The sequence below is a fragment of the Calonectris borealis genome, chromosome 13 (genome assembly GCF_964195595.1).
Source record: "Calonectris borealis chromosome 13, bCalBor7.hap1.2, whole genome shotgun sequence".
NCBI classification, from domain to species: Eukaryota; Metazoa; Chordata; class Aves; order Procellariiformes; family Procellariidae; genus Calonectris; species Calonectris borealis.
In genome coordinates this window covers 17,260,699-17,275,756 of record NC_134324.1, presented here as the reverse complement: position 1 = coordinate 17,275,756, position 15,058 = coordinate 17,260,699, and the positions used below count along the sequence as shown (strand labels likewise).

General features: G+C 53.9%; 2 protein-coding genes across 10 annotated transcripts in view; one reads left to right on the top strand and one right to left on the bottom strand.

Annotated features, from left to right (window-relative positions):
* Positions 1 to 2,810: 2,810 nt before the first annotated feature.
* On the bottom strand, positions 2,811 to 5,770 carry SOWAHD (sosondowah ankyrin repeat domain family member D). The gene has a single exon (XM_075162354.1). The coding sequence runs from the start codon at positions 5,660 to 5,662 to the stop codon at positions 4,652 to 4,654; it is 1,011 nt and encodes a 336-aa protein (XP_075018455.1). The 5' UTR covers positions 5,663 to 5,770; the 3' UTR covers positions 2,811 to 4,651.
* A 2,744-nt stretch (positions 5,771 to 8,514) lies between these two features.
* SEPTIN6 (septin 6) overlaps positions 8,515 to 15,058 on the top strand; it is a 34,002-nt gene continuing 27,458 nt past the window's right edge. For 5 of the 9 annotated variants that reach the window (XR_012675582.1, XM_075162351.1, XM_075162352.1 and 2 more), the window contains exon 1: positions 8,515 to 8,588. Coding sequence is in view for 8 of the 9 variants with exons in the window: in XM_075162351.1 (XP_075018452.1) it covers positions 8,562 to 8,588 (27 nt within the window). In the remaining variant the exon portion in view is untranslated. The remainder of the gene's footprint in view (positions 8,589 to 15,058) is intronic. The other 4 variants (XM_075162346.1, XM_075162344.1, XM_075162343.1 and 1 more) reach the window with 1 other exon arrangement.

The window sequence follows — 15,058 nt, the reverse complement described above, 5'->3', positions numbered from 1 at the left end:
AGGGAGGAAAGGGAAGAATACAGCAAGGGCAGTGGGTAGATTTATCTCCTACAAGATGCAATACTCCTATAGACTGTGGTACGTAATGTCTGCATGTTCCCTAGAATACATAATAACCTGAGTTTTGTTTGGAGCTCTCTGTTGGCTTGATCAAGCTGGTCTTGATGCCAGCCACAAGTGCAGCTTAATTTAAAACATTCCCAGCAGAAGGGTAGTAACTCAAGATGTTGCTCAAAGGAAGAGTTAGCAGATATTTAAAAAAGGGGAGAGAGGAAAGAAGGGATTAAACCGCTCAGAGTAGTCGGCACTGCAGCTCCCCGACGCCGGCATTCTCCGCTGGGACCTGTGAAACGTCACCTGTTTGCTGCAGGGAAGTGGAGGAGGAGGCTGTGGCTCGGCACTAAGCCTGGCGTGGCTGCTGCTCCTTTCCCTTCTGCAGACCTGGGGTAGATGCTCTGGTCAGCAGGAGGTAACTGAAGGTGCGACCCTGTTCTCGCATGTGGCTGCAGCGAGGCCCATCCTGACACTGAGGGCTGCAGAGTGCTCCGGTGCTGTTTTCTGGGTTCAGCCTGCCGTGGTGGCTCAGTTCCTGGGTGGCAGCTTCCTGAGGAAGCTTCAGGCTGCCACACCTTCTGTGTTGCTGCCTTTCATGTGGGAGGTAAATAGATTTGTCTCCTTCGCCTTACAATTTGTAGCAACTAATGCTGGGCAGCAGCATATGCCAGGCATGTGTAAATGCATAAGAAATACACGCCTTGCTCAGAGCTCATGACAACCTCTCCCTCCTAAGGTGTGCTGCAGGATTCTGTGAGCACAGGAGAGCAAGGCTGGGATTTTTACCAGCTTCAGAACACTTCAGAGGTATCTTCTAGCTTCTTTTCCTGTCTGGTAAGAGTCTGGTTTCTACTTCATTATCAGGGAGAAGCAGTAAGTCACTGCAACAGGAAAGCAGCAAACAGCATTGCCAGAGATGTTTGAACAGAGGCCGATGTGCTGCAAACACTTTCACCCCAATGTTTTTTAAATCTCTCCTGTGCTCTTTGAAGCAAGCGTTTAGGAAATAGCAGCACTGCTGAGGATCGAAGATCAGCCTTGGAGCCCTTCCAGCCACCCCCTGCCTCTCCCCATCACTGCTGGCAGGCAAAGCTGCTCGCAGAGTTTCTCTTTAATTGTGTCTATGAAGACCTGGCTAAGGAGGAAAAAAGTAATTTTATGGACTTAAGAATGGAAGGAGACAGTTTTCTCCATGGCATTTGTGGAAAAGCTTTCCTGAGCAATAGATGGAACTTGTTATTACTATTTATTAGATAGTCTCCCTATTACTGTCATTACTGTGCTATTTTTGTTAGATAGAAGCGGCTTGTACCAAGGAGCTGCTTTGGAAAATAACCCCTTGTATTATATTTCACCATTTGACTGAATCTGCTTTTCAAATTGGACATTAAGGGATAGCATGAAGTAAATTTAGTACAAATTAAAATTGGGTTAAAATCAGTCTTCTGCAGAACCTTAATCAACACAAATACCTCTGGGTCTGAATGATTTCTGTTGTTCCTGTGGCAGCTCTCTTTGCCCTCTCCTTCCCTGTGAGAGTTGCAGGGTGGATCAGGAATCTCTGCAGAACTGGGCTAACACACAATAACTGAGACATCAACAGAAGCTTTAAAGAAAAAGTCTCAATAATTTGGATATTCTAGTCCATTAATTTTGGTGGATATGCTTTTGTTTTCTGAGTGAGAAGCAAAGTTAGAGCTGATTGTATACATGAGGAATATTTTTCAAACGTGTTTGTATTTCCAATCCGACTGCCCCTCTGTACGTATGAAAATAAACCACGCGAGACAGAGGGTGGGTCACTGGAAGTGACGTGGCGTTTGGGGCAAACACGAGGTACAGGAGCAGAAGGGGTAGTGCGATTTGAAGATCCTTTTTTTGCTCTGTGGAGAGGAACCCTTGCAGGGCAGGCAAGGCAGGGGGTGGTGGTGATGAGTGTGTTGTAACACCACCCAGAGAAGCCGGGCTCTGGTCTTGCTCCTTCCGAAGTGCCTGCCTAATTTCTTAGAATCATAGGATAGTTTGGGTTGGAAGGGATCTTTAAAGGTCATCTAGTCCAACCCCCCTGCAGTGAGCAGGGACATCTTCAACTAGATCAGGTTGCTCAGAGCAGAATACAGCGTCAAACCCACGACCAAAAGATGGGGTGAAAAAGCTGCCTTTAGGGAGTTTTGGTTAGCTGTCAAGGGGAGGCAAGTACTAAAAATCATTTAGTTGTATTTAAGTGTAGCATTTGCCAGTTTAGTTTTGAATGGAACATTGAAGTCCAGGTTTCCTGATGGAGCGTGACTAAGCTGCAGGTACAAATGCCAAGGAAACAGCTCCTTCAAGGAAATTCTCACTAATTGCACTGTTTACTCTGTGCCTTACTCAGAGGAGGATGTAAGAGCGGTCCCGCGCCCTCTCCCCGACAGCACGCTGCTGCGAAAGGGTGACGGAGGACTAACAGGTCAAAAAATATTTCGTCAGACATGCACCCACCTGGCTTATCAACAGCACTTTGGTTACCTGAACTAACGATCGCAGGTGTTTTGACATCAGTGCTTTTCATGGAGTTTGTGCTGGTGTGACCGGCCTCGTTAGAAGCCAGCCTGCTATCCCGTGGTATGGATGTGGCCAGAGAAGTTCTGGAAGGAGCTACGTTGCCATAGACTTTAATCTATTAGAGTTAAAGCATTACAAGACCGATGTAGATGAGACATTAAATCCATTCCCAGTGTGTTTTGTATGTCTCCGCTGCTGACCTCAGTGATTAAAAACATGTCCAGACACATCTATGTGTCCACCCAGTCACCTGGACTGGACACTGTCCAGTCACTGGATCACTATCTGCTCATCTGGAGACTGTTCTTCCATGTGTCGTTCACTGCAGACTGGGTTATTCCGGTGTCCCAGCAGCATTTCAGAGCACAATCTGAATATAAACGGGATTTGCTCAGGGTCTGTGAAACCCACAGGTTCAAGTTCCCCCGAGGGAGTTACCCGTGTATCTTGCTGCATCAAGGTGCAAATTCACCCGCGCAGCCAGGCCAGAGATCATCTCGAGTCCCTCGGTCGCCTCTGCAGACCCCCAGAAAGGCAGCTGGAAAGAAACCACGACTCCCCTCCGAAACGAGGTGTCTCCGCAAGGGCTGCCGCTCTGCAACTGGGAACAGAAACTCCCCAGTTTCTGTCTGAGTCACTTCTCAAATGGAACTGCGATTTAAGGGGGTAGAAATGGTCTCATGCTGATGAAAAAGAGGAAGGGGCCGTTGTTTTTCTGAAGATATTTTGAAGCAGCCCTGGCCGTCGAGAATGTGAAAAGCAAGCTGAAATCAGCTGGGCAGAGCTCCATTTGGTGAACAAAACACAAACAGGCGAGCAGAGGCTTTGCCCTTTTAATGCAGTTACCGGTACATACACGCGGGGTTATGCTGCTGTAGGGATGTTTCTCAAGAGTTTCATTTTTGAGCGTGACCTCAGTAGCAACAAAGATAATCTCGCAGCCTTCCTACCTTTTCCATGGTTTTGAGCAATGAATCATCTTTTCCAGAGCTGCTCCTGGACTCCAGTCCCCACGGGAGCCACCGCATGCCACCCCACTGGGCGTCTCTCCTGCCTCCTCCGCTCCGGCCCCCATCCCCAGTGGGGCTGAGTGACTCAGGCTCCCCTGGACAGGGGTCCCCGGGGAAGGGCTGCCAGGGGGACTTGTCTTGCACTTTGAAAGCCTCCTCTGGCAAACCGGCCACTCCAGCTCTTAACTTTACTAAGAAACAGCTTTATCTGTCATAAACAAACAGCAACCCAGAGGAGGCGCGTGGCAGAGATCTGGGGATCTCACAGGGAGCTGGAAAGCGTTTGCAGCTCGGTGGCACGGTCTGCTTGTCTGTACCCACTCCCCCCGCCAGCAGAGAAGCATACATAAAAAAGGGTTTGGTGGGGGTTGTTTCTGAAGCCATAGTTGCTTCTCCATCATCAGCTCAGTGCCTGGCCTCTGGCATCTCAGAGTATGGTTGTGAAATATTTAATTATATTCTGCCAGTGTCTCCATCCAGGCACCCGAGGCGCCACGACCAGTCCAACCTCGCAGCGTTGCTGGGAGCCAGGGCAGTGCCGACAGCCTCATTTTACAGGTGGGAGAACCAAGTCACCGAGTTGTTGCGTGTACCACCTACAGTCACACGCGAAGTCTGCCGGCAGCCCGGGACAGGCAGCCCAAACATCCACTCCCGGCCCCCAGCACGGGACACCACCTCCCGTGGTGGGTCAGCATCCCCCCACGGGCACGCCGGGTGACGGAGAAGCAGCTCCCCGCAGCAGGGCTGGCATGTGAGCCCCCACCATGGGGCTCTGCTGGGCAAGGAGTCCCCGTCAGCAGGGGTAGGGGGCAAAACCTCCTCTGGGGACAGGCGGTTTTTTGGAAGGGCTGTCTCCAGGCAGTGCTCCCGATGGCCGTGGCTGCCCCACACAGACTCTCACCAGCACAGCCCCAAAAGACCACGCGAGACCTGGGGTGGCCAGGATTTCAAGCGCCAGCCCTCGCCAAGTTCCCAGCTCCCTGCAGGCTCTTCCAGCTGCTATTCAGCACGGGTTTGCAGGCGAATGGGCCGGAGGAGCTTCAGCGCTCTTGGAAGAAAGCAAATTTCTGTCTGACAAAGTCCCGGAGGGTCGACAGGCTCCAGGAGCGCTGGGCTTTCCTCTCAGCCCCGGAGTCCACACAGTCCCGCCCTGCCCTGGCCTCACTGGATGACTTACAGTTGTTGTTGGTGTTGTGAGAGCGCAGCTGGACCAAGTCCTCCTCCAAGGCCCCCGCCAACTCCTTCAGCTCCCTGGAGGTGTCTGCCCTCAGGTACTGCCAAGCCTTGCGCCCGTTGTGGTCCCTGCGGCTGGTGTCCGCCCCGTAAGCTCCCACCAGCACTTTGATGAGCAGCTCGTGTCCCTGCAGGGCGGCCAGGTGCAAGGGGGTGAGCCCGCCGCTGGCCGTGGGGATGTTCACGTTGACGGGATAGCCCTTCTTCTGGGCGTGGGAGATGACCTGGATGAAGCTCTCATGGTGGCCGTGCTTGGCAAGCCAGTGGAGAGCAGTGAAGCCCGTTACAAAGTCTTTCCTGGTCAGCAGGCTGGGATCCAGGTCCAGCAGCCTGACGATGTTGTCCGCATCGCCCTGGGCCACCGTCAGCAGCCACTCGTGCTCCAGGGGATCCAGGGCAAGGGACAGCACCTCGGGGCTCTGCTCAGGCTTCTGCTCTTGGCGCGGCCCTGCAAGGAGATTGCTGCCGTCGGATGTCTTCTGAGCAGTGGCAAACCGCTTGGTGCTGCCAGGGCTATTGCTCTGCAGGAGGATTTCCTTCAGCTCCTTCCTCCGGGTACTGCCAGGGCCGATGGAGAGCCTGCCTGCAGTCCGACCCCAGCTCCCCGTGCCCTGGCTGCCCCGGCTGACGCTCCTGTTGGTGTCCATCTTCTGCAGTGGATGGAAACGCTCCCTGCTCCCCGTGGCAGCCGGCCAGAGATGGGAGCTGCGGGCTAGGCTCCCCGCTTGGGGCTGGGTGGCTTCCAGGAAGGCGAACGTCCGGGCGATGCCAGCTACCCTCTGCTCCGCCGAGCCCTGCTCCCGCTCCCGCCGGGCCATGGCGGTGCCTCCCGCGGGGTGGCCGGCAGCCCGCTCCCTGGCAGGGCGCAGCTCGCGCTCCCCAGCTCTCACCCCACACTTCCTGCCCCGGCGTTAGGCAAAGGAGGAACCGACTCTGCACGGCGGGAGGGCACGCCAGGCATGGCGGCGGATCCGCAGCGCCGTCGCGCTGCTGGGGCGGTGCAGGCGACCTTTGGTCACGCTGCGTCTGCCGCCGGCGCCGGGCACGGCCGTAGCCACAGGCCGTCCGCCCCCCCGGGCCCTGCTCCCCTGCGGCGTCGCAGGGGGAGAGCGGGCGTGCGTGCGGGGGCCATGGGGAGCATGCGGCACCGCCGGGGCAGGCAGAGGCAGGGGGTCCTGGGCAGCCGGATGCTGGTGTTACAGAAGGAATTTAATTAACTGACTCTTCTCTCTGAATGGTCTCGTTTAGCGTTAGTGGCCTAGCATTAGCAGATAAAGTGGCTGAAGCCTTAGGCCGCAAGAGCTGACCAAGCGTGAACTTTTGATAAAACTGATGCTGCTAACTAAGAGCTCGCTGAGTTCAGCAGATACGGGTGGAGTGAAGAAGGTAGGGACCAAGGAGACAATTCCGAGAGAATGAAGTAACTTGAGAAGAAGGCCAGCCCAGCGACAGTGAAAACCAGTAAGAAATCAAGAGACCACCGACCAGAATTAAGTGATTGGACTTGGGGTTGGAGCTGGGGCTCGGGCGATGGGTGGTACGGGTGTAACTGAGAGGCGTGAATTGGGGCAGGGGTCCCTCTCCGGAGGCACCCAGCTCGAGCTGTGTTATCGAAGAACGAATAAAAGACTAATTGGAAACCTTCACTTGGACTTGGTGTTCTCAGCGGGATCCTAGGGTCGGACCCTGTTACGGTGGCTGGCGTGCATAAATCTGTAACACTGGTCCCGGGGACACTTCCTCTGGCCCCATGGGCACCCCAAAGCCCCAAGTGCCTTGCTGAGGCCCCTGCCTTACAGCCCCCCCCCCCAATTGCCCCCCACCATTGCAATGCTTCTCCTTGGTGCTGTGCTCAGGAAGGCCGAGGTTACTGCCCCAAGGGGCCGCTTTGCTGGTGGCCCGTGGGTCTCCATGCTGTAAGGGAGACCCAGCCTGGGGCGGTGTTTTGGGTCCCTTGACACCCGATGTTTCAGCCTGGCGGCATTTTGGCCTCTGGCTGTGTTTCACTTCCCAGCAAGGCCCCATGCCCAGCGTTGTTGGCAGCTGCAGCCACCAGTAATTTGTACCCTAATTTTGTTAGGAATTGGGACAAATTCCTCTGCCCTGAAAGCCCCCAGTCCTGTTTCTCCCAAGGCTTTTCTTATCTGTGACTCCTCAGACACCCATAGCACAGCTGAACTGTCACAATGTGGTTTTGCGGCTGGTCAGGAAGCTAAGAGCCCCTTCAACCCTTTTTCTTTGCCTTCCCTAAGCTTTAGCCCCGCTCTGACCTGCCCTGGGCTGGTCGTCAGCCCTCAAGGGAGCTTTGCCTTTCTCCAACCACTTGGACCAGTTTTTCTGGGATGCGTGGGGAGCCGGTGTCATCCCATAAAGCCCAAATGACCGGTGGTGAAAACATAATTGTCCCCTTGCTCCCTTTCTGGCGCTGCCTGGTTTTGTCACTGGCTGTTGGTGGCTTCTGCGGGCACAGGGAGGCAGAGAACTTGGCCCACACAGCCGTGAGATCCTGGGGAACGGTTTAAAACACTTGTTGGGCGGCAGCTGGGGAAAATGGGGGAAATGAGGTGGTGCTTTGGGGGAATGAGGGCACCGACGGTGCAAAGCAAAGCACCCATTTAGGGCCACCCTGCTCATGCCTGCATTAGGGACTGGTCGCACTGGCGAGCTCTGACCAGGCTAAAACTGGGGTGCCAACCTCGGGGGCTTTACTCAGGGGTCCCAGGGGCTGGGAAAGTTATTTGCTTTGGGTAATGACCGAGTTTCCTCTCTCTCAGCCTTTGTTTGATGCTTGTGCTGGCACCCAGTGAAGGGAAACCCAAGTGGCACCAGCTACACCCTCAAAGCAGCAGACGGGCTTACCCAGCCCCTGCCCGCCGGGCCGGGGAGCCGAGGCTGCATCGAAGGGCCGAGAGGGGCCGGCGAAGGGGCTGTACTGACACTGGAAGAGGAATCAGCGCAGCCGCCGCCCATCGGGTTCCTAGGTGAGCGCGAACCGTCCCGACGGACCTCAGGGCAAGTGCGCAAAGTGCACAGACATTTTATTTTAAATAGCGAGTGATTATTGAGGCGGGGAGACCTCAGGGCCTTAGACCCAAACCGTACACCTCAGCCCAGCCTCAGGGCTGCACGGCTCTGCCCTGGCCCCGGCCAGGTGTGCAGCCCGCGTTACCAGAGGGGCCGCAGGGCAGACGGCAGGGCCCCCCCGGGCCTGCCCCGAGGAGTCAGTGCGGGGGAACCCATCCTGGTGCTGGGAGCGGGCAGGGGCCGGGGGAGGCCGCGGTGGCGGGCAGGGCCGGGCTGCAGGCAGCGGCCCGCCGGGCAGCCCGCGGGCCTGGCAGGGGCCTGGGGGCGGCAGAGCCGCTGGTCGGGGGCTCCTGCGCCCCGGCCCCGCCCGCCGCCGTCCGCGGGCCCCTCGGCCCGCCGTTCCCCGCTCCCCGCCACACCGTGGCCGCAGCCCCGCCCGCAGCCCGGGCTGCACCATCGCGGGCGGCCGCGGGGGGGGAACTGGCAGCCCCGCACCTCCCGGGGGGGCGGTGGCGGCGGGACCGGCGGGACCGAGCCGGGCGGGGGTCGGCCGGGCGGGGCGGGGGGGGGCGGAAGCGCTCGGGGCGGGGCCAGGGCCAGGGGTGCGGCGGGTCCCCCCCCGCGCGGCGTCGCGGTGGGCGCGCCCGGAGCCGCCCGCCCGGCCGGGGCGGGCCCTGTGGCGGGCTCGCAGCGATGGCGGCGGCCGAGGTGGCGCGGCAGGTGGGAGCGGGCGCCGGGCGCCGGCGCCGCCGGCCTCGTGCGGGCCGGGCATGGCCGCGGCGGCAGGCGGGAGCGCCTGGCACGGCCGGGGCGGCGGGCCGGGGCGGGTAGGGCCGGGCCGGGCCGGGTGAGGGTGCGCTGGGCCGGGCGCGGGCTGCGGGGGCACCGGCCTGGGGCCTCCCGCGGGCTCCGGGGCTCGGCCTGGGGCGGCGGCCTCCCGGGGGATCGGGGTTTGGGGACCGCTCTGAGGGGAGCCGAGGTTACCTGGGGGAGGGGGAGGTTTGGGTCCCCCCCGCTGGCTGCGGGGCAGCAGCCCGGCCCGGCGACCTTGGGCTGCCCGCACCGGGATGGGCCTGGGGGTCCTGCCCTGCCGGTCCCTCCGTCCCTGGGCCCCGCCGCGGCCGCAGAGGGACCCGCAGCGCAGCCCAGGGCTGGCCGGACTGCCGAGCTGGGGAGGCTTCGTTCTGCACCCTTTCCCTGGGCTGGGGGCCCCTCGCCAAGCCAGGGTGCAGTAGTGGGCGAAGCGCTCCTTGGCATCCCTGTCTCTCCGGGGATGCTGTTCTCCTCCCAAAGAAACCGTCATCCCGTGCTCGTTAGTGCGTGATGCGGGGAAGGTCGTCAGTCCGGCACCGTGTGCTGTGGAGGAGCCCGCATCGAGCATCGGCACCCCATCCCCGCTGCGCTTTGTCCCCGAGGGTCCCCCCGCGGTGTCGTCCCCGGCTGCCCACGGGCACACCTGACACTGCCGATGCTCGCCTGCCTTCCTGGCACGGCACAGAGCGCTCTGTGTGCCTGCGGAGAATTATCCAGAAGAGGAGCAGAGGGAGTTGAGCCACCTCTGCGTTTATTAGAGAAATGCTAAGGAGGCATCTGTAACGCGTTTGCATGCGGAAGCGTTTTGTTTGTGATTTGATGGGTTTCCAACTTTGGTATCCATGCGTTAGTGCAGAAATAATACTTGAGATGAATGCTTGCCATTTCGTCTTCAAAGCAGTAGGTTTTAGTATGGACCCAATCTTGTTGAACGGGTAGATGTAGCCATTCCTTGCCAATTCGTGATGTTATTTCCTCCTGGACGTACCCATTGCCTTGTATGCGACTGCCAAGGTATGTAAAGTGACTCATTTGCTCCTCTGTCTTTTAAAGAAAATGAGCGTTAGGCTTTCCTAAGATAATGTATGGGAGTTGCAGACATCTGCTAGTGGCCTGGAATGAATTATGATACAGCCCAGCCTCTCTTCGGAGGCAAAAGGGAAAGCTACCTGTGAGATGGACGTGAAATTAGTGTGCTGCAAATTGAAAATGTCTTTGTTGAGACAGACGACTTGTCAGCCCAGGTCTTGGGCATCCGGTCGTGGCCGTGGTTCGTGGAGCAGTCAGCTGTAATGTCCTGGTGATGCAGAGGACTGCTCCGTGCGTGCCGACGGGGTTAAACACGTGCAAGAGCTGGGGCTGGGTACGTGGGGTAGTTGGGGTCACCACCCTGCCTCTGTCCCAGAGAACCCTTGATCTAAACCTGCATTTATGGTGGAGATGGTCGGTGAAACCCCCTCCTCACCAGGCTGAGGGCCCCTCTCCTGCCCTCTGCCAGCGTGGAGGGTGCAGGTTTTAAACGCTGAGACCCACAGGGGACGTGTCCACCCTGCTCCCCGTGGGTGGAGGATGGGTGCAGAGGACCGGCTTGCCGGGCACTGTCTAACTCTCAGTCTCTGTAATACAGGTCAGAAAAATCATTAAGACTACTGATACAGATATGTATTTTTTTAATTGCTGGAGGAGACTTCTCCTGGGAACGTATCCAAACAGCGTGCTGTTTCTGCAGCCCTTTGGCAGGGGCATAAAGAAATGTAATCTTAAGAGCTGAAATCTCAGAATTTGAGATTTCGGAAGCACTTGACCGTTTGTGAATGTTGAATGGCTGAATGATGCAGTGTGCCTGAAGAGGGTGGTCAATAGTCAGGAGCTTTGGCGAGATGTTTCTTGCTTTCCGTGGTGGCTGATTCAGAACTATTTCTCTCCCACTTTTCTGTTGTTTTTCTTTTATATGCGTCCTAATGATTTGTTATCAGCTGAGCAAGGAAAAGAAATAAAAAGTCTTTATCTACACTTTACGTTCCTGCTTTGCGTTTATCTCGTGCAGGATGTTTATACTGTCTGCTGGATAATTCTCTCATTGCATAAGAGAATTACACACTTGTACAAGTGAGAAGTAATTGGTACAAGTGTTGCTCTAATTTGCTGTTTAATCCGAGCCAAATGCAGTCTGGGGAAGTGGATGCCATAACGCCGAGGTCATGAGAAGGGATCTGATATTGTTCTGGCTTAAAGATCATGTGAAAAACTGTGGTGTGGAAACCTGAATTTGGGTTCTGCCTTGCTTTGCGATTTGACATTTGACTTCTTGTGCAGGAGTTGTCTCAGGTATAGGGGTTAACCCCCCAGGTCTCAGCTTTACGGGGTGGCAGAGGGGCAGGGGAGTGGCTGCTGTGAGCATCGGCAGCGATGGTGGAGCTCTGCGAGCGTTGCTTGATTCGTTCGCGTTGAGGGATGGTGCTGTTGTGTTTGTTCCAGCCATTTGGAAATCCTCCGAAGGGAGTCTCCAAGGCCTCGGTGTTTGAAGTGATTCTCGTCTGGAGAGAGGTGGGAAATTGTGTTGGAAGTACTAAATGTCAGCTGTCAGTGTCCTAAACATAAACACTCTTTTCAATTAGAGGCAGAAGTATTGTACTGCAGTCTTTGCGAGTGTTTTCTTGTTGTGCGGGCCTCGTTTGGACACTGGGTCCCTTGGGTTCAGAGCTTTAGCATTCTTTATTTTCTGTGCTCTGCCTGAATATCGCCAAGTGGAAGCTTTTCCTTTTTCATGGTGTCCTTTTTCATTGTTCCTTTAGTGTAGGCCACCAGAAATTGTCCTGAATATGGAGCGTCGACATTTGCAATGAGCAGCACCACTGCGTGTCTCGGGGAGGATGCTCTGTTTTATCTTCACAAAGTGGTAACGGGCTGTTGGGGCTCCGAGGACATCGGGAGCTGACAGCGCTGTACCTACTTGTCGTGTAAAGCAGGTCAAGGCAGAGACGCACATTCAGCAAGATTTTCCTCTAATCGTTTTTTCATCCTGAGACCCTGGAGTGATTCAAACACCTGGAGTCTAAATCTTGCCCATTTTATGTAAACTATGTATTTAATGTGCAGTGCGTTCAGGCTGGGGTAATTTATTATAACATCTTTGTATTTTCCATATATTTCTGATAGTTCTGTGTAAGAATTAGAGTAGGCAGCGGTGGTTTCTGTGGCATGGAGAAGCCCTAACAAAAGGTGTGTAAATCCTTCAAAGACAGGGTAAAAATAAAATAACCTCTCCAAGTGGCTGCTCCTTACTTTCACTCTGCCATAGCCCCGCCTGGTAATGCAGCAAGAGAGCGTGTTGCTCTTTTTGTTCTTTTAATCTTGTTTGTGGCAAACGCGCTTTGCTTCCTCCCGAGCAACAACAGCCCATTCTGTCCTAGGGGGGGGTCACTCTGTGTATATGGGGGAAAAAAAAGGCATCTGGTATCTTGGTGTGGTGCCAGTGTTCACACTGGCTTCCCAGAGATCCCGTCTTTGTTTTCGATCCAAGAAGATGCTAACTTTAAGATAGAGAGTAGAGAAGGACTCTCAGCCATCCAGCGCTCACTGATGCTTGTGGAAAAAGCCTTCACACAGATAGTAGTTAAACCTTGCTTACCTTGTTGGTACCTCTTTATATGTTTTAAATTTAACTTGAAAGATTGTTTTTGAAGATAAATAATGGGAGATAGCTCTTGAACACTTTTTCAGCAAAAAGCTTATAAGCTTAACATATTCTCCTTCAGTTTTGAACAAGGTAATCCAAATCTACATTTAATGTACAGGCAGGATGACTAATCGCTGTGTTCATATGTTGTTTATGATGACGCTGTTTATATATAGCAGCGTTCTGGATACAGAGACACCACTTGGTGCGTGAAAACTGGTGAATTGCACTGTTTCTTGGTGGATTAGATAGAAAATATTTCTTTTATCTCCATAGGTTTGATAATTGCTGACGACTTTCTGATGTGTGTCAAAACATTATTTCTTTTTTTTTTTTTTTACCGCATCTGATCTCTCGATGCCTTGACCAAGCAGGCTTTGGACTTTTAGCCCGAGTAGCACAAATATACCTCATGGCTGTGTACTTAACATGAAGGCTCAGCTGCTGTGACTGGAAATCAAATTTTGCAGTACTTGTTTCCTGGCCTGTAGCAGATGTGAAGTGTGGTTTAACTGCATTATAAAACCACAGGTGACTAGAAAAAGAGGCTACAGGAAATTACTTGCAGGCTGAATTCTGTGCGACAGTAAATGCCTCCTCTCAGCCGAGAGTGGCTTAACTTCTACCGTTTATTTTGTTCCATCTGGATCGCACTTATATTTAGGGATGAGGAGAAGATATGTTCTTAATGAGAGCCTACACTCCCGCCCACGCTTCCTGGGGAGAGTAGTGTTCAAACAGTCTTCCAACGGTGCAGTTTTAAGGCTGAGTATTAAAAATACACTTGATATTTCTCCTTCCTCAGGAGTCGTCTGCCTGTGGTTCTCTCTCGCGCCTTTACGGACTCTGTCCACCCACCTGTTCTTCACCCTGTTCTTCATGGTGCTCTCTCGCTGCAGATCAAACGCTGCCATGAGATATCCCAGTGCTGGGTTTTTGTTTTGGTGAAAGCAGTTTAGGAGAGTTTAGGTGTGTCGTCACAAAATCTGCATGCCTGACGGTCTCCCTTTCTTCTGCTTTAGCTCTTTGTTTGTGAATTACTGGGCCTCGAAGCTGCGTCCTCAGAAGGCGAAAACAGAATCTGCTGGGGAACTCGAGTGCTTTCCTGATGAACATGTCGTTTGCAGGCAAGGTGCTCAGGAATTAATAAAGCGCCATATTTGGTGAACATCTTGGCAGGAAGAGTCAGACTAATACACAAAATATGGCTAAGGGGAAACATATTTACATATCACAGGATGGTAAATATGGTTAATGGCTGAAGTGTATCTGGAGCTTTGTATCTGAAAAAGAAACCCACACCAGCAAAACAGTGACAAGGCAAGTTATCATACTGTGCCTGGCTACTGTAGGACATGCAGTCCTTGAGGATGTTTTCCTAGCCTAAAATACCAGTGCCGTTAACAGAAGAGGGAAAACCAGTATGTCTGTCCCTATAAACAGGCTTTCAAGATATGTGAAAACATGATTCTGAAAGATTAAGTTAAAAATTACACCCTATAAACTATTGCCTTTTGGCTGTAGTATTTCTTGCAAACTGATGATGTCCCTGAAAGGCCAGAGGGGAATTTTCTGTATTTGACACTAAAATACATTGTTAAGAAAAGCCTTTGCTCCAGAGGGGGAAATACCTTTCGGGGAGGCTGCAGGAGGGGAGCTTTCCAGTACACACAAATACGCAGGGTTAGCCCCGACTCTCCGTTTTGCATGATGCCATTTCTGAGGTTGAGCCTCTGCATTTGGTTTATTACCGTCTGCTGTGCAGGTTTGGAACCCAGAGCGCGCTGGCATACACCGACCTTTGTGCGATGGCCAGGTGAAAGTTTCTGACCCTGCCTCCAGAAGCAAGTGGCCGTGCTGGCTGTGGAGCACAGCCTGAGCAGGAGCTGGAGCTGGAGCTCAGCCCTTCTGCTTCCCAGGGCAGAAAGGGGACGCCTGGCCGGGGAGACTGGGTTAGTGGTGTTGGGCACAGGGGAGAGCAGGGCGTGGGAGCAGCTTCTCATAAAGTCCTTTGGGTGGCTGGGCAGCCCCGGCCCATGCCCCCCAGCAGGCAGGTTTGGGTACCCCCACTCCCAAACCCCTGTGCAGGCTCCCTTCTGACGGGGCTGCGTGGTTACGAGCAGCTCGGTTCTGGACACTTTTTCTCAGCTTTTTTTTCTTGTTCAGTTCCTAGCTTTGAAAGATACGCTCCAAAGGTTGGATAGCAATACTCAGAGCTGGAGAAGACCTGCTACCTTGCATGGTCTGGCCACTTGCCCATGCGAGCATCTTCCTTGCAGCTTCCTTCAATGATCCCTGATTTCCTGGTGCTAATGGCCATTTTATAGATTTGGGCAGACTCCTGTTTGCAGACTGAGATTTTCATCTTCGCAACAATATGGAAGATATTGCTGTGTTTGATAGCTCGAAGACTGTATTCTCTGCTGTTTCTGTGCTACAGCACTCGAGCTTTGCAGAGGCAGTGTGTTTGGGTTGTTCAGTTACTAGATGTAGGTACGGTTTTCCTGACTGTTTCTAGGTAGTTTCTGTAATTGCAGCTGCGAATGTGAATTACATGTGAGTTACAATTCACATTAAGTGAATAGGCTTATAGGAGGAGGCATCATTAATACATTCCTTTGCACAGGGGATTCTTTTTGTTTTCAGTATAAGGTGAGACTTGAGCGTCTACGTAATTTCTCAAGAAACAAATGTTTTG

What these genes read in the sequence shown, in the direction of transcription:
- SOWAHD (XM_075162354.1), bottom strand. Translation starts at nt 5,662, where the DNA reads ATGGCCCGGCGGGAGCGGGAGCAGGGCTCGGCGGAGCAGAGGGTAGCT.